The sequence below is a fragment of the Drepanopeziza brunnea genome, assembly GCF_022702325.1.
Source record: "Drepanopeziza brunnea f. sp. 'multigermtubi' strain 214-2 chromosome Unknown ctg13, whole genome shotgun sequence".
In the NCBI taxonomy this organism is placed as follows: domain Eukaryota; kingdom Fungi; phylum Ascomycota; class Leotiomycetes; order Helotiales; family Drepanopezizaceae; genus Drepanopeziza; species Drepanopeziza brunnea.
This window is the reverse complement of record NW_027094076.1, coordinates 1744904-1772002: the sequence shown is the minus strand read 5'-3', so window position 1 is coordinate 1772002 and position 27099 is coordinate 1744904. Positions and strand designations below refer to the sequence as shown.

At 50.6% G+C, this 27099-nt stretch overlaps 9 protein-coding genes across 10 annotated transcripts; 7 read left to right on the top strand and 2 right to left on the bottom strand.

The window, feature by feature from the left end:
- Positions 1 to 2956: 2956 nt before the first annotated feature.
- On the top strand, positions 2957 to 3767 carry L3040_007646 (uncharacterized protein; the record flags this gene model as incomplete). Its single annotated transcript, XM_007291783.2, has 3 exons — positions 2957 to 3010; positions 3064 to 3105; positions 3165 to 3767. 3 exons carry the CDS (start codon positions 2957 to 2959, stop codon positions 3765 to 3767), a joined length of 699 nt encoding a protein of 232 aa, XP_007291845.2.
- A 931-nt stretch (positions 3768 to 4698) lies between these two features.
- Positions 4699 to 6724, top strand: L3040_007645 (uncharacterized protein; the record flags this gene model as incomplete). Its single annotated transcript, XM_007291784.1, has 4 exons — positions 4699 to 5070; positions 5140 to 5354; positions 5410 to 6069; positions 6124 to 6724. The coding sequence occupies 4 exons, from the start codon at positions 4699 to 4701 to the stop codon at positions 6722 to 6724; spliced, it is 1848 nt and encodes a 615-aa protein (XP_007291846.1).
- Positions 6725 to 8017: 1293 nt separating this feature from the next.
- On the top strand, positions 8018 to 9724 carry L3040_007644 (uncharacterized protein; the record flags this gene model as incomplete). Its single annotated transcript, XM_007291785.1, has 1 exon — positions 8018 to 9724. One exon carries the CDS (start codon positions 8018 to 8020, stop codon positions 9722 to 9724), a length of 1707 nt encoding a protein of 568 aa, XP_007291847.1.
- A 2605-nt stretch (positions 9725 to 12329) lies between these two features.
- On the top strand, positions 12330 to 14838 carry L3040_007643 (uncharacterized protein; the record flags this gene model as incomplete). Its single annotated transcript, XM_066154935.1, has 2 exons — positions 12330 to 12807; positions 12932 to 14838. The coding sequence occupies 2 exons, from the start codon at positions 12330 to 12332 to the stop codon at positions 14836 to 14838; spliced, it is 2385 nt and encodes a 794-aa protein (XP_066010815.1).
- A 1457-nt stretch (positions 14839 to 16295) lies between these two features.
- L3040_007642 (uncharacterized protein) lies at positions 16296 to 17583 on the bottom strand (the record flags this gene model as incomplete). Its single annotated transcript, XM_007291787.1, has 4 exons — positions 16296 to 16385; positions 16434 to 17002; positions 17053 to 17284; positions 17338 to 17583. 4 exons carry the CDS (start codon positions 17581 to 17583, stop codon positions 16296 to 16298), a joined length of 1137 nt encoding a protein of 378 aa, XP_007291849.1.
- A 1944-nt stretch (positions 17584 to 19527) lies between these two features.
- On the top strand, positions 19528 to 20383 carry L3040_007641 (uncharacterized protein; the record flags this gene model as incomplete). The annotated part of the gene is made up of 2 exons (XM_007291788.2): positions 19528 to 19891; positions 19950 to 20383. 2 exons carry the CDS (start codon positions 19528 to 19530, stop codon positions 20381 to 20383), a joined length of 798 nt encoding a protein of 265 aa, XP_007291850.2.
- A 768-nt stretch (positions 20384 to 21151) lies between these two features.
- L3040_007640 (uncharacterized protein) lies at positions 21152 to 22846 on the bottom strand (the record flags this gene model as incomplete). Its single annotated transcript, XM_007291789.1, has 3 exons — positions 21152 to 22180; positions 22255 to 22767; positions 22838 to 22846. The coding sequence occupies 3 exons, from the start codon at positions 22844 to 22846 to the stop codon at positions 21152 to 21154; spliced, it is 1551 nt and encodes a 516-aa protein (XP_007291851.1).
- Positions 22847 to 23177: 331 nt separating this feature from the next.
- Positions 23178 to 24480, top strand: L3040_007639 (uncharacterized protein; the record flags this gene model as incomplete). 2 transcript variants are annotated; one of them, XM_066154934.1, is made up of 4 exons in its annotated part: positions 23178 to 23252; positions 23393 to 23958; positions 24023 to 24107; positions 24205 to 24480. In XM_066154934.1, 4 exons carry the CDS (start codon positions 23178 to 23180, stop codon positions 24478 to 24480), a joined length of 1002 nt encoding a protein of 333 aa, XP_066010814.1. The 2 variants fall into 2 exon arrangements, with proteins under 2 accessions (XP_066010814.1, XP_066010813.1); XM_066154933.1 differs by having other exon boundaries at positions 24023 to 24141; positions 24196 to 24242.
- A 977-nt stretch (positions 24481 to 25457) lies between these two features.
- Positions 25458 to 26827, top strand: L3040_007638 (uncharacterized protein; the record flags this gene model as incomplete). The annotated part of the gene is made up of 2 exons (XM_066154932.1): positions 25458 to 25635; positions 25683 to 26827. 2 exons carry the CDS (start codon positions 25458 to 25460, stop codon positions 26825 to 26827), a joined length of 1323 nt encoding a protein of 440 aa, XP_066010812.1.
- Between the last annotated feature and the right edge of the window lie 272 nt (positions 26828 to 27099).

Below are 27099 nucleotides of genomic sequence, written 5' to 3'. Positions count from 1 at the left end.
TGCTCTCCCCCGTATGAATAGATGCCGAAAGTATGATTTTGCAAGGAATCTTACCAGGTATCAAACCGATCAACTTAGTAGTAGTACTTATAAGGATTCATTCAGCCTTGAAAAGTAACTTTGAGCCAGTATTTAGTCTGTGCAATGGAGTTGACAGGGCTTTAAGCCATTTAGAAATCACCTCTCTACGATTTATGGAGCTCAACTGGGTCCGACGTTGATTCATGGGGGATAAGTAGGACTTACTGTACAATAAGCCGCAGTTCACCGCAATCTCTCGGGTGGCCGCCCCTCTTAGGTTTGCACGACATTTCTAAGAGATGTCATGTCACTCACACTTATGCAGGAACTTGCAGCAGGATTGAATCCTCAAGCAGAACCCTTCCCTTCCCTTACGATGTTGTACGGTACACGCTCACCCAGCTTCGTCAAGTACAGATAGGTATAAAGGCAGTATACTTACTGCCACTGTCCATCCGTTATCTTCCGAGGCTTTTACTACTTCATGCTTCACAGTAATACCTACCTACACAACAAACACTTCAGTCATTGAAATTCAGTCACTGAAAGAGACGAGGCCAGGGAGGAAGCGCCGGAAGCGGGGTCGACGGCCTGGCGTGAGAGTTGGCCGCGCGTAAATACTTAATTATAAGGGCACAAGCTTTCCTGGAGGTTGGAGATGCATACGGTAGCATGTACTACGTACGATGCTCAACATTGCCGAATGCACAGTATGTAGGGCGATTGAACATTTGGGAGTAAGTAGTGTTTAGTGAACAAATTTGGAATATCTGCATAGGAGAGTCCAAATGATTCCAAATTCTTTCTTTCCCTTGCTGACCCATGACAAGTGAGAACGAGGTCTACTACTACCGGTATTCCCTGGCGGCCCTCCGCAAGCTCCGGGGCCAGGGGACCTCGCTTCGCCTCGGTCGTAGTGCAAGGCTGCCGCCTTCCGAGGCCTTTAACATTAACATTAACGCTACATCAACTCTGTATAAGAAATACGCTTTAAAAGGACGTAAACAAAATGTAACGCTTCAGCCCGGCCGCAGGCTGAAACTTACGGCTTTCCGCAAGCTCCGAGATAGTTTTCCCGACTTTGCGATGTACGTAGTAATATTCGAGCATCTAATCTATAGCAATAGGCCGTCTTAACCCGGTGCAGCCAGCTGTTCTTTGAGCATTTCATCTATAACAATAGACCTTTTCCAGCCTTATTTAACGCGATGTAGCCAGCTATCTTTCGAGCATTTGGTTCGTGGCAATAGCTTATTTTAGCGCGATGCAGTCAGCTAGTAGTAGTTCTACGCAAATCTAGCTTGCAAATCTAGCTTATAAGATCCCCTTTCCTATTACTAAGCGCTAAGTCAAGTTTTTAATGTTCTTCAATGGCCCGAGCTCAAATAGATGCACCTATAATCAACGTATTCCCCTCAAGTCAGGTGACCGTATTTTTAACAGTTTACGGTCTTAGCCATTTTACGGTTTGAGCCATAGATCCACATTTAGCTCAACATATTATAGATAGCCAGAAGATATAGATAGAAATTATAGAATATAGATGAAATATCTCCACAGATAGATAGACGAGAGGGCTGCCGACGGTCTAAGAACGGACAAAATCCCGAATGATGATGATCAACCAGCAAAAAGGCAGCGACACCCAAGAAGGACTCACTGACCCTGTTAGAGGCGATGGAGAGCGATGATCATTGGGCGGGGCCTGGTACATAGCAGTCCAGATACCTTTGTGAAAGTTGCTTCGAGAGGGCGTAGGTGCTAACCTTCCCTTCGATACATTGATCGACTTTGAAACTCGAAGCCATATTTCAAAAGGTATTACTGAATTGGAATCAAGGCATTAGTGAAATTTAGGAGATTCGGCGAGGGTAAAGTAGCTTGCAACTATAAACAAACGCGGGGATGGTCATTGCAAGCCCTCGTTTTTGAAGGTGTGGTCGGTGTGATCTGTGTAACTCGGTTCTTCAGGCCGCGATGTAAAAACATCTGTAAGCGCGCGCTACGAATCAGACAGGGCTGTAGACGCGGTCTCTCTTCTTAAATTTTATATACGCTCGCCGAATATAATTTTGATAACGGACTTGATTTTTATAATAGCTTTTGTCTGAAATTCTGTATTTGATAACTCGTCCAATAGCGTTTCAAGCGAACATATCATCAACTGCATTTCATTGCATTTCAAAAAGTCGCGCTCTCGTTTGATTTTTTTTTTAAAAAAACGTGAATGAATTGTATTACATTATTCAAATACAGATGTAACCAAAATTTTTATCGTAGAAACATGAAATATATATATAATTGAAACTATTAACAAGGACGATTTTTTTTATGTATCTATCGAAGACGGGTCGCTTTCCGAAAACAAATCGCTTTCACCTACTTCAGGGAAAAGTAGACAACAACTAGCCTGACGAACGATTAATTAAGCAAGTTAGCCACGCAAATGAGGCGGAGGGCAAAGCTGAACACGCACTTGCGATCTAAACTGCATTCCCGAAACCAAACTCGACATTCGACATGTTCGAGTGGAGTGATGTTGGTAGCTTTCTGTGGGGATGCGAGCGAGTTTTGAGAGGGGCGAACTCTGATCGTTCTCACTCTACTTCGTGCCGAGTCCTATTCGAGATACCCGCTTTGAAATAGCTGCTTTTTTTTTTTTTTCAAATTTTCAAAGGATGATCCCGATGGTGTTAGTTTTACATGGATTCAAAGCTTCGCAGAATCTCCTGCACGCCGGTGCGACCTCCGCTTAGTCATGGGTCTCGGGGACCGAGTTGTAGGTGATCGGCAACTTTCGTTCTTCTAGGCAGCTCGTCACTTAGCTTCAGATTACTTTGAGCTTAGTGCCACGAGACCACGTAACATAAAAGCATCTCGGCTTTTCAGTCACAATCTTGAATTGCCAAAATCTGATCCTCAGCACAAACTCCAAATGGCAGTCCCACAAGATATGACGTTGAGAACGCTGAACGGAAAGTTCACTGTCGTAAGTCTTTCGCTCCCATCCTGATCAGCAATGAGAAACTGATGTATAAACAGAACAGAACATATTCAGACTCACTCGACAAGTTGATGGCCTTGGTAAGTCTTCGGACCCACCCAGCTTCAATTTCCTTGCCACCACTTACAGAATACCACAGCAAGGCTTCCCATACCTCATCCGCATGGCAGCCCGCACGGCCTCCTTGACTCTTAGCCTGACCTCTATTCCCGTTTCGGACTCTCCAAGTGGCCCTTCTAAGATTAAGATCGAAACCGCTATCTCCGCCGCCGGAATGTCCGTGGGAAAGGGCAAAGTCGAGGAGCGCAGCATTGACGGCGTACCATGGGAGGACGTCGATGGTAACATGGGTCCAATTGTCGGACGAGCATGGTGGTGTCCTGTGTCCGACATATCTCTGAACTTCGTTGTTGATCCCGATGCCACGGCGTTACCTTCAAGTCCAGAGCTGTCCTTTTTGAGAGGCTTCGATGGGAAAGATACTGGGGACAAGGACCTGAAGGATTCAAAGTGGTGTTTGAAGGAGGGCGGTGAAGGAGTACAGGCTGGAGACGAAATCGTGAGATATCAGATTGAGGCGAAGAAGTCGGGTGCTTTTTCTGACCACTCTTGGGGCTTCGAGACGGGATTCGGTGAAGGGGACGAGAAGAAACAGAGGCGATACACGAGACGTGTGTTGGCACGAAAGGGCGGGAAGTTCGAGATGGCCAGAATGGTATATGACTACCTGGGGCCGATCTGACGGACGGTTCTGTGGAGCATGAGTACAACGGCCATGCATGAAATCTGGGAAACGCAAACGAAAAATGCAAAGTGGTGCAAGTGAAATATAGCCTGTGGTAAGCCAGACTTGCTAGGGCTGAAGCCACAAACGAATAGTGCCCACGAAGATTGTGATGTAACGAACACTTCGAACCACTCTTTCAGATATTGAAGTCGAGAGCAGTAGATACGGAACGCATGTTTTGTATACCGTCCGACGAAGAGAAGCCTAATGAAAGACTCTCACACTCCCAATTCTCTGAAAAGCGCCAGAATGGTGTTGTGGTCCGACGGGATGAGGCTCTAAACAAGTTGAGCACTCATCAAGGTACGATGAAAGAGCAACGAAATGCCAGGAGAATGCCAAAATGAATAAATTGTCTTTGCATAGATGGAGAGGGTTGGACTCGTGACATTTGAACAGGCGTGCCACGAATTAGGCAGCGTAACCAAGATTGAGAGAGAGCCCTGTGTCGTGGACCTCGTCTTCCGATTCTCGACAACTTCACATGCGTGCCCTTGACCAGCAAGATGAAGGTTGGACCCTCGAAATGTATTGAAGAAACTTGGTGACTTGGGGTCCGCCGTCTGAAAGCTGGATCTGAGGGGCGCAAAATATCGACTATGATGATCTGCTTCCAAGCCTGTGTTTATACTGAGCTGTGGTGTTGCGTTGTGTCGGTGGTCTTGACATTATGTTGATGTCGAGGATGTGTTGACGAGTCAAGGCAAAGCAAAAATGAAAGCAAAAGGACTACCGGTAGCTCACCAACTTCACGCGCTAGGATATAAACCTGCCGAAGTATCTCCGATATCAACAATCACTCAGACTTCACTGTCACAACCGCAGCACTATACCAATGCGTGCCCACCCTGTACATATAATCGAGGGCACATAGACCAGTGATGGAATGCCGTCCTTTTTCGCATTCCAACAAGGCACCGAATCTCGCGCTCCTGCGTCGGAAAGCTCCCCATTACTAGGACGATTTCGCGCGGTCCCGGATGCACAGCGACAAGCACGGAGAAGCAGCAGCCACGGTCTGCTAGGGAACTTTACGGGGAGAAATTTTGGGGGGCGATACAGCTTGGTTTTTGGAAATGCCGACAGTGATGACAGTGATGAGGGGAGTTTGCTAGGTGGAGAGGACATGGGAGCTCTGAAGAGGTGGGCAAGAACGCAGAGGGATCTTTGGCTGGAGCCAAAACAGGCTGTTGTGGCGAAAGTGGTAGACAAGTGGTGGACTAGATGGACTGTACTGGCAATTCTACCAGCCGCTCTGGTGAGTTGTGCAGAAAAGAATCGGGTTGCAGGTTAGACGAATAGCTGACGCCGGCAAATACATATGCAGGCAGTTGCATGGTGTGCATTACCGTTCCCGAAATACGACTTGCCGGATGACGACGAAGCAGACTATCTAAGATTATTCACAAATAAGACTCCTGGTCACGGAGAGGCTCGAGTCGAGATCAACTTTTGGTTCTTCCTGTTTGTATACTACGGCTTCTACAATGTGACAGCCCTGATGTGGATTACGAAAGTATTCAACATTTACAGCCTCAACTGGTAAGTTGCTAGCATATCTGGGGTTTGCGTCAGCCTAGGTTCTGACCAGCAGCAGGTGGCCAGAGAGTCTAGGTTTCCCCTTTACGGTGTCTGTCATTGCAGCTATATCCATAGCCGCCCCTATACCGGTATATTACTTTCCCCAGCTCCGCCAGTTTACATTGCACAACACTGCGTGGATATGTTGGACATTCTTCACTATGGCTATGCCGCTGATATTAGCTTGTGGGATTCTGGTGAACCATGAGAGGCACTTGGGGCTCCGGAAATCTCTATCGGATACGCAGCGATTGTTCACGTCGTCTTGGTGGACTGGTGATACCGATACGCTCTCAGGTAGAGATCGTTCCCGAAGACCGCCAGTCCTACATTCCACTTTTGATCCAGATGCACCTCTTGATGTCGCTCTAGCCTCGGAGAATACTCGTGAGCGTGATAGAAATCTTGCCTTGCGAAGACGATGGCTTCCTGCTAGCTTCATGAGGTTCATCTGGTTTTGTACAGCTCTCTACATCGCAATGATGGCCTATGTTTTAGGAGAAGCTTATGCAGAGATTTATTTGAGAACACTTCCCCACGATACATTCCAAACGATCGTCTATGTGTATACTTGGGTATTGACGGTCCATCTACTGGATGCTTTGACTGGTTGGATATTGGGTGGAGATGAAGGCGAAAGGGTCGGAAGTTACCCATTGGGCTGGATCTTCAAGCTGTATGTTCTCCCTGCCTTCCTTGGTTTCGAAAAGTCAAACTGACCCATGCAAAGCTACTTCTTACTGACATATCAATCATACGTTCGTGCTTTGTACGCTCGCCTACGCTCCCCTCAGCAGTTCATCCTGCTGCAGGTCCTCTCATCCAGCTTCTTGATCATTCTCGCACCTCTTACAATCTCCAAACCCTTCCACTATGTCCTCACTATCCTGTCCATTAACGGCCAAACCCTTCGCGCCTATCAGAAATTCTGCGCTCGCAACATCTTCCTCCGGTCAGCAGCTGAGAACGTATCTATGCTTGCCTTTCTCGGTTCCATCCTCGTTTTACATTACGGAACCAATAAGGACGTATATCCATACTTCGCATTCGATCGGAAATCCCCAGGTGACGTGGATGAAAACCCCATAGGCAACGGAGAAGCCTACGACTTTGGATTGACTTTCTACGCCTCCATTGTCACCTGGGCTTGCGAGATTGTCGCGGCCTGGATCGTCCGACGGATCCTCTGGTACGGATGGAAAGTCGACATCACAGGCGAAGCAAAGCAGGATCTGGGGATGTGGCCCGAGCTACTACCCACTGGCGTTGTGGTCATGGTGCACGTGCTTCAGAATATGTTGTTTTCGATTGTGCGGCTGAAGTTTCATTGAGTGCTTCTGCTGCTTTTGTATAGCCTGCGAGAGAGAAGTTTTGAGATTGGTTTGGATTCGGGTATCGAATTTGTAAGCGTGGGAGTTGTTCTTGCAAGAAGGTTTTTGATACCCTGTTGTTGTTCCGAGAGATATATTTACTGCAAATTAATTTTCGTTCAATTATCTCAAGCCTCTCTCAACAAGTCTGTGGGGGCGGCAAGGTTCTGGATAATTCCACGTTTCGAGGCTGGAAACTGCTGTTGTTTGCTAAGTGGCATATCTGGATGTCTAGGAAAGCGCCGGAATGAGCTAAATAGACTGCGACATCAAGGCCGCATTGCCCATGAAGAGCACAATCGCCAAATCTAAATTCATCGCCCCCACTGCTAATGGGCTTTCAAGTCTAGGCAGAAGAGCCGGCAATACGGAGGCTCCGTAATTACGAGGCCGACCAAATCGATATTATCTATTAAAATGCGGTGGATGGTGACCTATGGAAGACAGCTGCTACGCGGAGACCGATATCATCCTGCAAGCCAGGAACAGCGCTGGATGAGAGGATCATCAATCTTGGAAAATCTGACAGCGTGGAGTGAACTACTCGGCTCGGAACCACTCGCCCCAGAGGCAATTGGATGGATGCATTGCTTTCTACTGAGCGTGAACGATGTGTTCGAATCGTTGACCAGTACCTGCAAGCCTTCCACTCGCGTGGCTGGGCGAATTGGACTGATAAATGAGTTAACCCGCAAGCTTTCTTTGAGATATTGCAGACACCAAATGCGGAAGGCACATTCGCATATCATCGAGCTGCCATCACTTACTGTGTAAAGATCATTCCTCTGGATTGCTCTCTTAAGCAGTGCTTGATGTATCACATTCAGTACCCTCGACAGTCCTACAGCTCACTCGTCTTTGTGCTCTCCGATTAGCTTTGACCCTACAAGATTGTTGTTTATTTGGGAAAAGGGGTTTTAAGCGAGCCAGCAGGACTAGCCGATGGACAGTATATTTCAGGCTTGAAGGCGCTGTAAATTTAGGTTACACTCACTACGTTACGATGGTCACAGCCTAGGTATCACGAACGCAAACACTAAGTTACCGCCTGCCGTGCTCACCTAGGTCGCAATTAGTATTTGCTGTTTTGGAACAAGAACATGTTTTTCTAATCCTGATATGGTTTGGACACTGTTGCATTTCAGCCTCATGGACAAGGCTGACATGGTCACGGTCCGCCATCAAGCTAACCTACGTCGAAGAAAACAAATATCACCTTGACTACCACGACCATGCCATCCTGATATCAGCAGCATGGCCTCCGAATCTTCGAGGCCTTTGCTCTTGCCCCAAAATCGAAAGCTACGGCATCTACAAGGCATCTACGTACGAAATCTCACCCTCTCGAGGTCGCGTGGGCGGACAATTGATGATGCATCGCTCAATAAATCACCCCAGAAGCTTGAGGCATTGCGTGAATCGCAATTGCACCATGCGCGCTCCTCCGAAGATCTACGCCCGCCCAAGATGCGTAGGAAGAGCTCGAATTGGGTCAGCGCGACACCAACCATCCGCCAGAAGAAGCTGGAGGACGTGATCGAGAGCCGGATGGCGGATACGTTCTTTACGTTGCACTGCGAAGGCCAGGGGGACCCAATATACATCAGTGAGGTTGTGGAAAAGGCCATGAATCCTACATTTCGATTCTTTGATCTGTCTTCTTTCGGCCCGGCTATTACGAGGTTGGACACTGTGACAGTAAAGGTCTGGGTGAAGAGGAAGGATTTCAAGGTGTTGATTGAGGAAGAGATCAACTTGCAGTCGCTGCAATTTGTTGGAAGGCTCAAGAACCACCCTTTTCCGCCAAACTGTATACTGTTCCACTTAGTCGACGGACTTTATACAGTCGACCTAGCTTCCAAGCCTCCGAAACCAAAACCTGCCCAGCCATTGCCTACATCTTCCTTCAATGCGCTGATGCGCCTCTCCAACCTCGATGAATCCATACAAGATGCGCTAGCAACACGGGAAGAATTGGCATCCCAGATCAATGCAATTTTGCAATCTCAGTTTAAGGACGAGGTTGCACAGGCACAAGAAGGAGTTGCTCTTGCGAAGCGCTATGTAGTGGCAGAGAAGAAGCTGCTCAAAACCTCCATAAAGAGAAGGGCGGAACTCAAAGCTTCGATATCTGCTCGCAGCAGCGCTATCACGTCAGGAAACGAGGTACAAGCAAAGGTGCTTGAAGACATAAACAACGCGCAGGACAAGTTGACTAGTTGCCGGACACTTCTCACTACAGCCACCGCCGACATGAATGGTCAGAGAAGGCGCATATGCGAGGAGCTCCTGAAAATATACCCTGTTGAACCGACTACGACCTCTCTTCTATTCACAATATGCGGACTTCCACTTCCCAACTCCTCCTTCGAGGACGCAGACGAGGATGTCGTTTCGGCAGCTCTTGGGTACGTCGCACGTCTAGTAGACATGCTTCAGTACTACCTTGCGGTTCCGCTTCCGTACCCAATCCAGCCATATGGGTCACGCTCCATAATCCAAGATATGATATCCATACTCTCCGACAACCAGCGCACTTTTCCGCTGTATACAAAAGGCACCGTCCGCTTCCGATTTGACTACGGCGTGTTTCTTCTGAACAAGAACATCGAGGTCTTGGCCGAGAGCCAAGGACTAAAAGTCATAGACATCAGACAGACACTACCGAACCTCAAATATCTACTCTATGTGTGTAGCGCTGGCAGCAGCGAGCTACCGGCTAGAAAAGCGGGTGGGATAAGGGGCTTGCTGACGGGCAAGGGCATGGAAAGCTCGAGTCGGAGGGGTAGTGCGGATAGTGGTCTTGAAGGTGGGCAAGGAGAGGCGATCCGAAGGGCATTGGAAAACGGCGGTATTGAACCACAAGCGAAGAAGGCTGGCAACGGAGGAATGCTCCCGTTCGGCGGTACCCATGTCCACAGCTTGAGGACGAGCGGGTTGCGGGAGAATGTGATGAGGTGATGTAGATACTTAATGATAATACCCTTTTTATCTTGCCCACTCGCCTGCATTGTTTACATTTCCTCGCGACGACGCCCATCTGCATCCGGGCCGTAGTGGGCAATGATCCCAGCCCCCCCCCCCCCCCCCCCCCTAAACACTTCTATCCATCGCAAGACCAATCCGCAATAAGTACCTCGGTATCCCTTCTCAACAGAGAGACGACGGATTACGTGCGAAGGAAGGATTCAGCGAATCCCGACCTTTCGGATCCCCATTCGGTGCTTGTCTGTTCCCTTATCAAGGACAAGACGAGCACCAACCACGGCGATATGCAGTACTGTACTTGTAGGTACCGTTCGTCGCCCAGCGAAAACCTAGCGTGCACATTCCGAGTCCCGACCCGGTTGCGTCTTGCGTAATTTCGGCACGCGCCGGCACACGCCGAGGTCATTTCCAATGCGACGTGCAACAAAAGGTGGTTTGTTGTTTTTGGTGGGTGGGCGGGGGTTTGGTTTTGATTTTGATTTTGATTTGATTTGCTGATTTGGGTTGGGTTGGGTTGGGTTGGGTTGGTATGGGTTGGTATGGGTGGCGGGTTGACTTGCTTACTTGTCGCGCGGGCTGGTTATCTACGGAGCGTAGCTAGGTAGGTAGGTAAGGTAGGTATCTTGCAGAGAGAAAGGTGGATGGAGGTGGTTTGGTGGTGTGGGGTTGGACTAGGTAGTGTTTGCTTGAGAAGAATTGGTTTGTTTATGGCTATTGTGTGGGTGGGTGTTCTCTGTTTGGTAAGTACGTATGTATGAATGTATGTATGTATTTCGGTTTCTCTAGAGATGGAAGTTGGATGGTTCGTGTGTGTTGCTAGTATTGGTATTAAGTCGATGATGATTGATTTCGGCGGAGACTCTTTCGGAGACTCTCTCTATGTACGAGCACCCAAACTATATATATCCTCTCTCTCTCTCTCTCTCTCTCTCTCAAGTGCTCGACGCCCTGGGTTAGCAGTTGCTGTTTACGTGATCACAGCAGCACACATCGAGTCGATCGAAAGCAAAAAGTTCAATCCATTACATCTCCATCCATACCACCCTCGTGAGCCCTCGGCTATATGTGGTAAGCCTACGTAGCACCCTTATTAGATCTTGCTAGCGCTAGCAAGAGGCTCGAAGCTTGAGAGGAGGAGTGTAGCAGCTCGTTCCGCTGCTGCGACCCGGCTAAGTGGCCAGTCAGCAAGCACGTGGGTGGCTCTGAACACGTGCAATTCTGTACTTCTGTTGCATGTCGTCGAGGTGGCAAGCAACTAACTGGCTACGGAGTAGGTGCAGTAGTAAAGTAATAGTCAGGTAGATGAGTGCGTAGTAGCGGGAAGCCAGGCCTCTCAGTTGGAATTGTTGGTTGCATATCGCAGGTGGCATGTGTTGGAACTTGGAAGGGGCGATTTAGCAGTAGTAGCAGTAGTAGTAGTATTAGTGGTGGTAGTAGTGGTAGTAGGTATCCGGTAGTACTGTAGTATTCATCTAACGTCCGCGGGCCGCTCAAAAGCGGGTCCTGCAACCTCCCAAGAGCCTCCCGTAGCGCAGAGGGGGGGAAAGTATAGTTTAGTACCTACTTATCCGTCGGCCATCGACCGATTGAACGTTTTGGTAAGCCCTTCTGGCAAAGGAGCGACGTACAATAGCGCCTTATCCGGCGCGATGCAGACTGGCTCAGGTAGGAGGTGGGTGTATTTACGGACACTCATACACTAGACCACTGCTATCAGCCGAAGCGAGAACCCGTTTTGCCCCTCTGACACTTTACGCTATTGATTTATCCAACTCGTCGGATTAACAAGGTGATTCTTCTATCTCCAAAAGAGGCTAGAGAGGAGAAGATTGCTATGGTTTTTAGATGCAGATACCATTTACGAGCTTAACGCCCGGATCGGAAGTGTGTATTATTTTGTTTTCAAATCGCTTAATTTACTAGCGATGTCCGGAACCCGCCATGTGCTACGATGTGCATCATGAATCAAATGGAAGCCTCTTTTTTTTTTCTTCTTTTTTTTTCGGCTCGAACCAAATCAAAGCAATTGGGATTCATATTATAATGAGCCTTTTCATTTGAAGGCGGTTGAGATGCAGGCTCCTGAAATAAGTTTGTTTTGGTGATAGGAGAAAGGTTCGGCTGATAGCGTACTTAGCTGAGCTTCTTCCCCCACCTTCCCCCTCTCCTTCTCAATCAATCAACATCTTTGGTCGGGCATGCAAGCAGAGCATCGGGGAGATCGAAAGGTGCGGTCGGCGGCGTTGGCCCGTTTAGGTCCAAGAGAGACAGAGAGATGCCAAACATCAGACCACCTTTTGTGACGAATCTATCAATCATACTATTCCCACTCCCGTTTCAATGCTACCCCTCCAGATTCACTCATCAGGTACAACAGCGTTTTCCCTCTTCCTCTTCTTCAATTCCTCGAGCGGGTCACTTTCGACTCGACCACGACTGAATTCATAGATCTCTCCTTTCATTCTGTGTTGGATCAACTTCTTCCCAACCACAATCAAACGCTACAAACGGTTATCAGACCGTGCTCCTCCAACCCAACCACAACCACCTCGCAAACAACCAACGGAACCCGCCAACGATGGCATCAGCAGCAGCCGATGTCTCCGTCAAGAGCATCTCTCCGTACGGAGTTGCACGCGCCACGGTAGAGGGCAAGCCTCTCTCACCCGAGGAACTCCGCAAGTACGACGCCTACTTCCGCGCCAGCATGTACCTCTGTCTGGGCATGCTATACCTCAAGGAGAACGCTCTTCTCAAGGAGCCACTCGAAGTCAAGCATCTCAAGGCTCGACTGTTGGGCCACTGGGGATCTGACGCCGGTCAATCCTTCACCTGGATGCACATGAACCGCCTGATCAAGAAGTACGACTTAGACTGCCTGTTCGTCTCGGGCCCGGGTCATGGAGCTCCCGGCATCATCTCGCAGTCATACATGGAGGGTGTGTACTCGGAGGTTTACCCAGACAAGGCAGAGGACGAAGAGGGCATGCGCAAATTCTTCAAGCAGTTCTCCTTCCCCGGTGGGATTGGTTCCCATGCCACCCCAGAGACCCCAGGTATGGCAAGAAGTCGAAACCTATCACGTTGGTGAGAAAAGTAGCTAACGAGACGGCGGGGGAAAAGGAAGCATTCATGAAGGCGGCGAACTTGGCTACTCCATTTCTCACGCCTTCGGCACAGTCTTCGATCACCCCAACCTCATCACCGTCACCATGGTCGGCGATGGGGAGGCTGAGACCGGACCGCTTGCGACCAGTTGGCACAGCACCAAATTCCTCAACCCCATTACCGATGGTGCTGTCCTCCCAGTACTACATCTCAATGGCTACAAGATCAATAACCCAACCATCCTCGCGAGAATCAGTCACGAGGAGTTGACCGCTCTATTCATTGGTTACGGGTGGACCCCGTACTTCGTGGAGGGTAGCGATATGGAGAGCATGCACCAGGCCATGGCGGCTACAGTCGAGAAGGCCGTTCTGCAGATCCGCGCCTACCAAAAGCAAGCTCGTGACTCCGAACAGGCCTTCAGACCACGCTGGCCCATGATCGTTCTCAGAAGTCCCAAGGGGTGGAGCGCACCGCGAAAGATCGACGATAAGCTGCTCGAGGGCTTCTGGCGCTCGCATCAGATCCCCATCGTTGATGTTGCCACCAACCCCGCCCACCTGAAGCTGCTGGAGACGTGGATGAAATCATACAAGCCCGAAGAGACCTTCGACAGCGCTGGGAAGCTGATCCCGGAGCTGAAAGAGCTCGCACCTCTGGGCAATGCACGAATGAGCGCCAATCCCGTGGGGAACGGCGGTGTCCTCCGAAAGCCTCTCGACATGCCCAACTTCAAGGCATACGCTCTGGAGAACATCGAGCCCGGTATCTCCAGCCTCCCCAGCATGTCCAACATGTCCAAGTTCCTCCGCGACGTCGTTGCCAAGAACATGACCAACTTCCGCGTCTTCGGTCCCGACGAGACGGAATCCAACAAGCTGGGCGAGATCTACAAGGCAGGCAAGAAGGTCTGGATGGGCGAGTACTTCGAGGAGGACAAGGACGGCGGAAACCTGGCCATGCAAGGTCGGGTGATGGAAATGTTAAGCGAGCACACCTGCGAAGGCTGGTTGGAAGGATATATCCTCTCCGGCCGACACGGTCTCCTCAATAGCTACGAACCCTTCATCCACATCATCGACTCCATGGTCAACCAGCACTGCAAGTGGATTGAGAAGTGCAACGAGGTTGAGTGGCGCGTCAAGGTCGCTTCGCTCAACATCCTCCTCACCGCCACCGTCTGGAGACAAGACCACAACGGCTTCACCCACCAGGATCCCGGCTTCCTCGACGTCGTCGCCAACAAGAGCCCCGAGGTCGTCCGCATCTACCTGCCCCCCGATGGGAACAGCCTCCTCTCGGTCACGGACCACTGCTTGCGCAGCAGCAGCTACGTCAACGTCATCGTCGCCGACAAGCAGGACCACCTCCAGTTCCTCAACATGGAGGACGCCGTCGAGCACTGCACCAAAGGTCTCGGCATCTGGGACTGGGCCTCCAACGACCAAGGCGCCGATCCGGACGTCGTCATGGCATCTTGCGGCGACGTGCCCACCCTCGAGAGCCTCGCCGCGATCGCTCTCCTCCGCGAGTTCCTGCCCGGGCTCAAGATCCGCTTCGTCAACGTGGTCGACCTCTTCAAGCTCATCTCGGCGGTCGACCACCCGCACGGCCTGTCGGACGTCGAGTGGAAGTCCCTCTTCACCGACGACCGACCCGTCATCTTCAACTTCCACTCCTACCCCTGGCTCATCCACCGCCTAACCTACAAGCGGCCCGGCCAGCTCAACATCCACGTGCGCGGCTACAAGGAGAAGGGCAACATCGACACCCCGCTCGAGCTGGCGATCCGGAATCAGACCGATCGCTACAGTCTGGCCATCGACGCCATCGACCGCATCCCGACGCTGCACAATAAGGGCGCCGCGGTCCGCGAGAAGCTGCTGCACCTTCAGATTGCGGCCAAGACGGCCGCCTACGAGAACGGCATCGACCCGGCCTACATCACGGGCTGGAGATGGCCGTATCCCAGAGCCTAGATGGATGGCGACGCGCGGGGCGTGGGAATGACAGGATAGGATAAGATAAGACAGAACGGCATCGGGGGTTTTTTTTCTCGCTGGGGTTAGAGGTTTTCTCGGTGCCACGGCGGTGGCTATTACCATCGTTCAGATTATGATGGATACCGCTGGTGCCTGGCGTTCTTCTTCTCACACCTCCTCCATAGCTTTGATCATAAATCAAGAATCGAGAGCCCCCTTTCACACACAGCCTTGGAATTCCTCTCTCTTCTGACCTCGACATTACCCAGCTGCACTTATAATCGGTTGAGAGAAGCATCAAGAAATATATATATAAAAAAATCTCCCAATCCAACCAAGTAATAGTCAGTGCGCTCGCTGCTCGTTAACTTAACCTGCGGGCTCCCGGTCACTGTAAATAGGTAGGAATGTAAATGGGTAAGTACGCTCGGCTCCGTATATCAATATCATCATCCATCAATAGCAAATTCTTGACGCACCTTATCACCCAGCCAACCTGACTTTGAAAACAACCCTACTTACAGCCAGAGATGTCTCGCAGGTCTTGGCTGGGTGAAGGCTATCAAAGGAGAGCAGAACACACACAGAACAGACACTGGCCGGTTATTGACATTGGAGGCTTTCAGATTTCCCTTCTGCCATTGTCTTGTTGTCGGTACTCTCTTGAAAAATCGAGGTACGGGGGACCATGCCCTCCTCGTCTAAGGGTCGAATCGGAGAACCGGAGGCGGGCCGGGCCAGACGTCCCCCACAACATGGGTCGGTCATCGGACCCATGTTCTCCCGGTTACTCAATTTAGCATTTGATGTCTAGAATGAATGGGAAGACGTGAAATCAGACGTAGTAAGTAGTCAGTCAGTAAGAGAAGTTTGGGTGGGCAGAGGCAAGAAATGAAGAAGCCTGGTGAGCGAAGCATTTATGCACGCATAGTGAAAACAAATCAGCCATGCGCATAGCGTATACAAAGACCAATACAGAAAGCAGACACGTGACGCGCGAGCGAGAAACGGGAATCTGCAGCGGCTAACTCGACCATCGCATCCGAGGTGCAGGCTCAAAGTCGAATCAATGTCTCAGTGTCCGACCAAAGAGACTGCCTATCAGTCAGCGTGTATGGATACTGTACCGAATGCGTCGACTTGCATCGCATCCCCCAACAGGCGAGTAAGAATAGATATCGCTTGCCTGATACGGAGTACGTCTAACTTAGATTCAACGACAGGAAGACGTTGCTCGCCCGGCTGTTGCTAGCGTTCGCGCTTTCTCTGTCGTTGCTTCGTATATTCATCTTCATCATTCCTTGTGTATGCCAGCCGTTTACATCATGTCTCGTTCTTTGCTCCTTGTACCAATCCTCGATCATCCATGCCATTGTGATGGCGACCCGTTGTTATGCTTCCGTCACTCTAGGCGGTGCCGTGCACGCACAAAAGCCGTCGATATCGTGAGAGCTCTAGCCTCCGTGTAGCGCTTTGAACCCGGCTGATATGAGGCTTCGAGATCCAGGAGCCGCATCTCCCGTGCCGGTCCAGTAAAATAAGCCCTGTGCATGCCGGTCAGCCCTGCTTCGAAATCGAGAAAGCTAGCTCACTCCAAGTCCCTTTTCCAGTGCGTAATTCGCTTTCATCTTCACCGTGTCAGGATTGTCGTAGGAAACAAAGCCTCCATCGCCACCCGTGCAGAACGCAGCCACAACTCGCGTATTCACTATTTCTTCGGAGTTGTTTCTTGGAAGCTTTTTATAGTCAAAGGTTGCTTCCTCGCCACCACATCCACTGTACGGTTGACCAGGACCGTGGGCTCCGATGAACGATCTCCCGTATACCGGGACACCAAGTAAAATCTTCCTGGCGGGGAAGCCAGTGGAGATCACGTAATCGACCGCTGCAGATCCTGATGGCTCACCAGCATTTCCTGGAAAGAGCTGGGCATGATGTCCAGCAGTTGGGGACCACGAGCCTGCAAAATCGTATGCCATCAAATTGACCAAGTCGAGGTAGTGCTGTGCTTTGCAAAGGTCGATATTCTGCAGCGCCCACGCTCCAGCTGGCAGCGCTGCTGTGAGGAGGTAGCGTTCGCTTGGGAGATGCAAACGGATAGCAGCGAGTAGTGCGAGAAAGTCAGCACCTTGCTGAGGATCGGAGGGATGTTCCCAATCGACTTGGGCGGATTGTTAGCAGAGCGTGAGGAAGTGATGGGCCAAGACTCACTGTCGATCCCATCAAAACCGCATGCTTCTATGAGACCTTTGGCAGATTTTCCAAAATTGTCTCTTGTTGCGGCACTGGATGCCACCGTCGGAAAGTGTTGGCTTGCCGCTCCACCACCGATTGACAGTATCAGTTTGAGATAGCCATGTTGGGCTTTCAACCTCACGAAAGATCCCAGGCACCCAGTCGCTCCATCGACGGGCATCTGAGCATCGGCCCACTCATCACTCAGCTGTCCACAATGTGAGCTTGGGAAGATACATGCCCAGGAGGAGGATTTCCTACAAACACGCCACCATCGCGAGCGACGTGGGCGAAGGCATAGAAGACATGGCTGATGCAGTGGTAGTTCAAGGTATCGGGTGTCTCGCCACGATAGACGCGGTAGTTAGGGTAGTATACGGCATTCTTACGAGTGAGGTTCGCAAGACTGGCATCTAGTGAGGGCCGAGATGGCCTTCGGTTTGCACTGGCATGCGATCTCGCGCCATAGGGAATTGGTGGAGGACTTGGTCCGAAGAAGTTGGCCATCGTTGAATGGAAAGTGGGAGGAAAGAGAGGCTTCTTGGCTTGACGAGATGAGAAGTAGGCTATATCCCGCCCTGTCCCAATTTCTGTCTGCTACATAGAGCGGGGAGTCGAACCGAGGGGAGAGGAAAAGTGACAGAATTGGTGTTGGCATGATATATTTAGATGAGGTATGGTTTTGGTGTGTGTTTGTGTGTTTTGTGTGCATTAAATTAGGGTTGGAATCGAGGAGAGAAAGGACCGAAAGCCTTTTCTGCACGAGGCAGGATTGTAGGTTGGGCACGCAAAGGAAGGAGAAAGTAGGTTGATAATTGGTTGTTGTATATTGCATGTTGCATGTTGATCGTTGATCGTTGATCGTTGATCGTTGGGTGTTGGGTGTTGGGTGTTCAAGACCGAGGACACGGGCGTGGGTGGGCGCGGGGGTCCAGCTGCACGATCAATGCCGAGTCGACACGATTCCCAGTATCCATCCAGCTGGGTTCTCCGAGCGGAGTGATTGTGTGTGTGTGTGTGGATATGTACCGGTACTACTACTACGTACCTATAGCAGCAACTGTTGTTGGTGTTACTACTTACGTATATTATTAAACTATATTAATATAACCGTGATATTACTGTATATGTTGTTATATTATGGACATGGACATGGACATGGACATGGCAAGGGATCCAACTTACAGTACCTAGTCTACCTTACTGTACCGGTACCTGTCAGGCCGTCAGTGACTAAGGGGTCATTGGTTACCTTGTAAAGTCAATCGCTGTCGCCGCTACGACCGCTGCCTGGCCCGAGGTGCGAAACATGGTCATAAACCGCTGGGCCGAGCTGCGGTACCGGTACCTATCACAAAGGTACATATACGTATACGCAAGGTATATATACTCTGTATACAGAATACATACATATGTAGATGCATGTACTACGTACTTCGTATATGGATATACGTAGTGCTCCGTACATTATACACCACACATGTTGTACACATGTACGTAGGCATAGCATGCACGACTATAGCTCTACCAGCGTCCAAGCTATCAATCATGAGAGGAACCGTCATCCCAGACATTAGTCAAGACGGTAAATTCCCATCTACATATATGCACATATATGTACAGGTATCGTGACTGTACGAATAGCAAGTCGTCAGCGATATACCGGTGTGCACGCGAGAGGGCACCCGAGGCCGTTCCTGTGGGTCCTATCGGTAGGGTCAAGAAGAACGCATGCATCTCTACTCCGTACTTATGTAACCCGCTCGCCACCTGACGACGTGGTGCAGGCGACAGCCATGATCTTCGTTCGAGGCCCGTTTATATGATACGGTGTAGAATGAAGAATGAACTTATCGGTACCAGGAGATTAATATCGAACATCTTCTCCACGAAGGTAGAGACATCTGTGAACTAGGGAGAAGAAGATGAAACATATAAATATCGCCACTGAAGATGGGTCGTGCGGAGCTACAGCCTTGCCAAGAGGCTGAAGCGAGCAACCCCAGCCATTTCTCGCCAACGTCAACAACACCGGCAACTCGTCAATCCACCGTCCATTCAGCCCCCAAACATCCTACAGTACTACCGGTACAGCGACATCCAGAACCCGAGAAATACAAGGACCCTGGATTCTGTGCCACGTCCGCATATCCACCGCCACACATCTTGGCCGATCTTAATCACCGAGCACATTCTGCAGATTCTGCACACATCCTGCAGAGAACAGACGAACACACGAACACACGAACACACGAACACACGAACACACGAACACACGAACACACGAACACACGAACAGACTTGCGCCATCTGACCCTTCCAACCCAACACAGCTCCTTCTGACTGACCGACCGTAACAGAGGCTTGATTACTAAGGCACTGACTGCCCCGGAATATCTCTCGCACCTCATCACTAGGTACACCAATACATACTTTGCTATCAGCAACAACATGGCAGCCGTCCTATCTCTCGGCCCTGGGCCCAAGGACCTCGCCCGACAGATTCTAGAGCACCAGGCTCCCACATACAACTTCTCCTTCTCGAAGTTCCTCCTGGAGAACTACCGCCATGGCATCACGCCCAACCGGCCCATGTGCAAGGCCTACCTCCAAGGGCACTGCCCCTTGGGACCCAAATGCCCCGACCGACACACGGCCGCAAACAACCCGTCGAATTACAATAACCTGGTCTGCAAGCATTGGCTGCGGGGCTTGTGCAAGAAGGGCGAGAGCTGCGAGTTCCTGCATGAGTACAACCTGCGGAAAATGCCCGAGTGCAATTTCTTTGCCAAGAATGGGTACTGTTCTAATGGAGGTATGCTTCTCGTTCCATGTGGAGGGAGTCCCTTCTAATACTGACTGATGCTTTACAGATGAGTGTCTATATCTCCATCTCGATCCCTCCTCGAAGCTCCCTCCGTGTCCCCATTACGAGAAAGGATTCTGCCCTCTGGGACCAGTCTGCTCGCAACGCCACGTCCGCAAGATCCTTTGTGTATTCTACCTGGCGGGCTTCTGTCCCGACGGCAAGACGTGCAAAAACGCTCATCCCCGCTGGCCAACTGACCTACCCAAGCCGACTGTCAAGGTCGAGAAAGACCCCGAAGAGATTGCCGAGGAACAGCGCCTGTTGATGGAGCGAGCCGAGAGGGAACAAGCAGCCGAGCGTGAACGCTACGCCGGAGAAGAAGGCGGGGGAGGCAGAGGCCGAGGAAGATGGCACCATGGCGGGGGAGGACCGAACTGGGGAGGTGGGCGCGGTCGGGGAGGTCATCAGAACAGAAGGGGGCGAGGCTACAACGGCTAGCCCCCCTTTCCTTCCGCATCCGGACCGACGCCCGAGGAAGTTAAGTCAGCCGTTGCGCGTACGAATACACCGAATTCTCACTTCCCAAGATCGGAGTGCGTAACGGGCTTTTTTGGAACAAGAGATGCACCAACGAGGAACGATCTCGGCGGGTCGGTTGCACAACATACGGTACAACGACCTTCTACCTGATTGTCCACCCCTATCCTACAGCGGCGCAAATGCCCGATTGCAGTCCAGAGGGTCCCGCATGCCCTGCAGATACAAGGCTGAGCCATATAGTATAGACCGCGCCCTGCGTCCGGACCTTCGAGAACAGCTCATCGCAATGCGCCGCTCCAGGGTGGTACATCGGCACGATAGATCCCGCAAGGTTCTGTGGTAGCGGTAATAAGTCCTACCCTTTTCGTTCGATTCAGAGAGTTGCAGGTAGTCAAAAGATGAGCTAGATATGAAGGATGTAGGAAATGAATTAGGATCCCATTTTCTCTTTCAAAATTCTGTGCATACTGACTGTGCTATGTTTACGCGAGATATGGTAACTTGTGAATGGAGATGATCTCCAGAGCTGAATTCCTGCCTTGTCCCATCAGTTGTACTCCCGCTGACTACTAGCCTGCCCTGTTGCCCATAACTACCCTTATCTCGAACAGAGGTCTTCCAAATCGAAACGCCATCCCATATCCGCAACAACATCATCCCAAAATTCGCGTATCGTAGCAGCCACCGTATATGTTTACACCGCTTACAACGTCACAAACGCCTAAACTAAAATCCATGCCCCTTCCCCGATTCCTCATCGTCCTGCTCCCCATACACAGAAATATATCCACCATCCTCATCGTGCGTAAACCCCTTGGGATGCTTAGCACCACATCCGCACCCCTTCTTCCCCTCGTCCCCCGTCGCAAAACCCTTGACATTCCCATCCTCGTCTTCAGCCCGATCCATAATCAGCCCCTGCGGCTGCTGTCCGCGTCCAAACTCCGTTCTACTCCCCTTCGCGTCTACCCTCCTAACGCCCATCATCCAGCCGACCAAGCCACGCGGCACCCAGGCACCCACGAATCCATACAGCGAGCTCCCCACGCCGACTCGGACCACGCCCCCCTTCCCATAAATCATGGCGTCGAACACGGCGTTGTTGAGTTCGCGCAGGGAACTCCCTTTGCCGACTCTGGAGAGCGAGGAGGCGGAGGGGGAGGAAGAGCCGGACGTGGAGGCAACGTAGTTCTTTGCATAGGCGAGACGGGTGCTGTGCTCCCACTGGAGCGTCTCTGCGCGCTGCGCGGAGGACGTGGCGGCATGGGTGCGGGAGTGTGGTGCGAAGGCGGAGAGGTCGAAGGTTCCGAGTTGAAGGTGCGTTACTGGGATCTTTAAGGGCGAGAGCTCGGCGCTTAGGACGGATGATAATGATGTGAGGGCTGAATTGATCAGGGATTCAGGGGCGTGGAAGGCGGGACTCAGGGAGGAGATTATAGAGGGAGTGAGGACCAGCACTGAGGGCTTGACTGGGGGCCCGGAGTTGGGGTTGGAGTGTGGGTGGGAGAGAGGGAGGATTTGGAGGAGCGGGAGAAAGGATTGGAGGGTCAGGATCGGTGTCAAGAGACGGGTGTTAAGGAGGTCGGAGACGGTTGTTGGGGAGAGAGCGGCGATAGGGGAGGAGGGGTAGGTTGTTGATGGAATTAAGAGGAGGGAGCGGAAGGTTAAGTGGTGGGATTTAGCGCCTTGGAAAGGAGAGTGTGGTGATCGAAGGTGTGCTTCGAAGCGGTCGATCGAAGCGCGGGCGCTCGAGGGCTTTCAAGGGGTTAGGTTAGCATTTGTTTACTTTCGAGAAGTGGAGCGGAAAGGTAGGCGACGAGACAACTTACATCCAAAATATCAACCATCAGAGGCTTGATGTCTGGACGGGACTCGTTTTGTACCAGCACCTCCTCCTCGATGGTGTTGCATACAATGTACACAACAAACCCTCTTCGTTCTAGATCCTGCGCAATAGATCTGGTGATGGGCTCACTTGGTGATCCAGCTACCACCACAACCTCGAGTCTGGCGCCATTGCTTGCGCGCTTCGCCCTGCGCTTCTTGCTCTTCGAATTCCGCCTTATTACGTGGTATATTGCACCGCCAACGGTAATGACGATAACTGCAGTGAGAATCTTGTTTTTCAAGATCCAGCGCTGGACCTGTGCATAGATGGATGAGGAGGAGGATGGCATCGGGACTCGGAAGGCTCGTGGCGGCGGCGGAGGGGGGCTCGGACGTGCAGACTCGGGAAGCCATTGCGAGGACGAGAGGGCTTCACGGATATTGTTTGCGACATTCTCGAGGTGATTGTCAACGTAGTCGGCGAAACGACGTATCTCAATTGGTACTGTGGATAGCTATGGCCGTCTTGTCAGTCATGTTCAATATTAATCTGTGTGTGTGTGTTGTTGTATTTCTCAAACTTACAGTGTCCATGAATGCTTGATATTCTGCTGTTATGCCGGGAAATCAAGTAAGAAAACTTGTACTTGTGTTGGTAGTTGTGTGATGGTGTTGACGAAAACTGATATAGGAGCCGGAAGTTTCGAGGTGGGGTAGCGCAGCTCAGTGGAAGGGAGTCGGCCTTGTTGACTCCGACCACAATCGACCTTCATCAGCTTTAAACCCTTCCCCATCACCACTGCTTGGCTCAAGAATAATTGAATTTCCCCCCACAGCGCGCAAATACTATCATGAATCCTTTGACGGCACTCGAGTGAACAGCACAGATGGATGGATGCGAATGCTGAAGGTGAAGCAGTGCACAATGGCAAGCTCTTTGAATCTTTACGTCTGGGGTGAAGCGTTCGCAGCTTCCCTGTTATGGCTTCCATTATACTCTGTTGAGTTTGCTTCGTGGTTCACAAAACATTAGTTCTTCTTTCTTCTTGCTGTACTCTATCATCTTCGCAAGCCAAAATAAGCGCCCTGGTGATCCCCAAGCTGGAGATCCCCAAGCTCTCAGTTCTGATAACACCTCAGTTCGACCAGCATGATAATGCCACAGGACTTCAGATGATGCTTTTGATCCGCGGGTCCGACGTTGAAGAGGAGGAACTCCTTGTGGAAGTTTCCTCACTGTTTGGAGGCTTTTCATTCGAAGATAGACCTTCGGCATTTGACGAAGAAGGTATCCTACCGGTTGTCATGAGTAGCTCAAAAGCCGGAGTGTCATGGAACGCCGGACGCAAGACTTTGGGAGATCTGATGATACCTTACAGCGTTTCTGCATCGTCAAGCGATCAATTCAAATCAGATAGCCCGATCGTTAGGCTTCACCGTGATCAAGGAGGGCTTCTCGGTTCTGGATTCGCGTTCATGGCCTCCCCTCCTCCCGCCGATGCATATCAGATCTCTGTGGCATGGGATCTCAGCAGAGCACCAAAGAAGACTCGAGAAGTGTGGACATATAGAGAGGGGCCCTGGTCTATTTTTCAAAATGGCCCAGCGTCTATTCTACGAGACTCGGTCTATATGGTCGGACAGATCCACAGTAACTCGCCAGCACCAACAGATGGAGGTGTTTCTGGTTACTACGGATACTACTGGTATGGAAATCTTCCACGGAATATCTAAGCCATCAAGAACAGACACCATACCTTCTTCTTGAAGCTATGCGAATTCTTCGAGACAGCACCTTCACAGATTAACTGCTATCGGAGTTTCGTTCGCAACGGTGGGGATAAGAAATGCCTTGGTACGATGGTCTTTTCCCATAGTTGTATTCTTGAGTACGACTGCCAGATCGAGACGTTTGAGTACTGTGATCTAATCCGTCATACGAGATGACCCAGATATGGCTCGGTCCGTCATCAATGGACCTGAAGGTTGATTGGCTTTACGAAGGCATCAGAGACTGCCAATCTATCTATATGCCCTTTGGCCATAGCAGCCACAGTGGGTCCTACGATCAAGCAACAATCAACATGCTCTGCATCAAATACTACACCAATCCCTTGACGCAGAGAAATTCAGAACTCCCCAACATTATGACTCTTGCGACACGGATGCCTACGCAAGAGAACACCTCACCTCCCGAGCCTGGGCATTCATTGTCTGAGTTGAGCTGAGAGCAAGACAGCTATCAGACCTTGCCCGACCCATGGAGGACCTAGTCACAAAGCCCTTGGCGAAGAAAAAGGCTCATGGAGAACCGCATGGGATCAAAGATTTCTTGAAGCTTTTAAAACCTCTTCTGGAAGACGAAATTACGAAGCACTATGTGGACTTTCACAACGGAACATTGATACGGCTCTTCGAAGGTATGTATTTAGGGACCCAATGGGACACACCACTTGAAACGGCCTAACCGACATCTCTTGGGTTTTGGCATGGACAGGAATAGTTTCGCTACTGGAATTGTGAAGAGCCTAGGGGCGGGCAGCCGTGCAGAAATCGCGGGAATTATGGAGGGTGATAAGATCGTTTGGAGCTCGCATGAGTGGAGGTGTGTATCTGAGAACATGGTTCCGGTGATCGAGAGGAAAGGCATTCGGACGAAGGTCCAATATTGGCCTAGGGGTTGGGAGACGGTAGAGAGCTGGCGGATGAGTGAGTAAACAAATGAAGAGACGAATAAGGAAGACGATACTGGTGAAAAGAAGAAGAAGAAGAAGCTGCTCGTGATCCTGAAGGTGAAGACGAAGGCTAAGAGTGAAGAAGACGGGGGTTAGAGTCTATATACCTATGGTTTGAGAGACCTGTTAAGTAGCCATCGAACTCTGAATAGTCAATAACAATTTCTTTTTATGGCAAGCTTGCAGATGTAGAAACTCTTTGGTGATCCGAGTTCCATAATATGAGTGTTTAGTAAGCGCCCCCTATCTCGCTATAGGCAACAGTGAAATCCAAACTTAGTAAACATCTTCAGCCTCACGTCTTGAGTTAGTACCGGCTTGATCTGTACAGCGCGTGGGCATTCTGGATTATTCCAAGATACAAAGAACCCCAACGCTTTACAACTGTCCCCGTTCTTCTTTCCAAACGCTACATCCCGACACCCCTCAACAATCGAGACCCGCCACAGCCTCGTGGCAAGTAAATCAACATGGTGGAAATCGACGCCCTCATTTCGCAGTACTCCCATCTCAACAAATATGAGCGCGAGAAAGAAGCTCTCCTTACCTTGAGGAGGGTTGCCTCTCTGGTCAAGCCTCTAATGAGAGCGCGGAACTGGAGGGTTGGTACACTGATGGAGTTTTTTCCCGAACAGCAGAATCTCCTAGGCAAGAGATGAGTCCCTAATGATAAAGGCATACTTTAATTGTTCCAGGACTCAACATAAACGGGGGTCAGAAGATTTGCCTTCGTCTACGGTACGCGGCCAACAAAAATAATTTCCTGCCCATGGAGCAAGTCGTCGATACTATGCTCCACGAGTTGGCTCATAATGTGCACGGTCCGCACGATGAGAAGTTCCACGCCTTGTGGGACCAGCTTCGAAAGGAATACGAAGATCTCATTTCGAAGGGATACACGGGAGAGGGCTTTCTGTCTGATGGTCAACGCCTTGGTGGGATGAGAGTCTCGGAAGAAGAGGCAAGACGCATTGCTCGTAATGCAGCGGAAAAGAGACGCACACTGCACTCGGGATCTGGACAGAAGCTCGGCGGTCGACCAGTTCCAGCCGGTACGGATATTCGGAGTGTTATAGTTGATGCTATTGAGAGACGGAACATAGTGATGAAAGGTTGCGGAGAGAACAACAAGAGCGACCGAGAAATTATTGATTTGACAGAGGAAGCAACACAAAGCGGATTCAAGACTAAGGCCGACGAAGATGATGCGAATGATCGTGCTATTGCGCAGGCTCTATGGGAGCTAGTCCAAGAAGATGAGAAGAAGAGATACGGAAAAGACTACATCCAGCCTACGGCCTCGAACCCCACAGGGAATGGTGGCGGCGAGGTTGGGTCTCCGACCACCAACGCCATCAAGAGAGAGGCTCCATCCTCTGTAGACTCTGCAAAGTACAGAGCAAAAGCCCCTCCATTCAGACAAAATCCCGACCGGCCTGTCAGCCGATTGGTGGCCGAAGGTTCCGCAAAGAAGCCGAGGGCACTATCATCAAGGGCTGGCAAAGCTCCAGCTCTTGTCGAGCATCAAGCCTTTTCTCCTGTCCCTGTCCCAGCTGCGGTCCAGACCCCGGATCCATCTTCGCCCTTTCTATCCGCAACTGGATGGACTTGTCCATTCTGCACTCTTCACAACCCGATTAACTTCCTTTCTTGTGATGCATGTACTGCCGAGCGGCCGACAGAGATCACGACCCAGATAGCTAACACGGAGAGGAGGAAAGCAACGACGCAGAAGCCTGTTCTGCAGACACACACTTGGACGTGCTCGCAATGTACCACGGTTATGGAGCATAAGTGGTGGACGTGCTCGACATGCGGGAAGATGAAGAATACCTCCTGAGCAGGTGATCTAAGATCACGATTCACGACTTTTATGAATTACGAACTAACTCGATGGTATTGAATCAGGCCTCGCTTGACACAATATGATTATGCGTCCGTCCGTCAGCTCTTCTGCGGTTTCGCAATTCTGTGTTGCATTGCCTCGTGGACTCTCGACGGCCCGTCAAGGGGTCTCATCCGAATCATTTTCCCCACATTCGTGGCACATAACAACAGATCACACGGATCTCTTATGTCTTGAGGAGGATCTCTGCAAGTCACACACAGTAT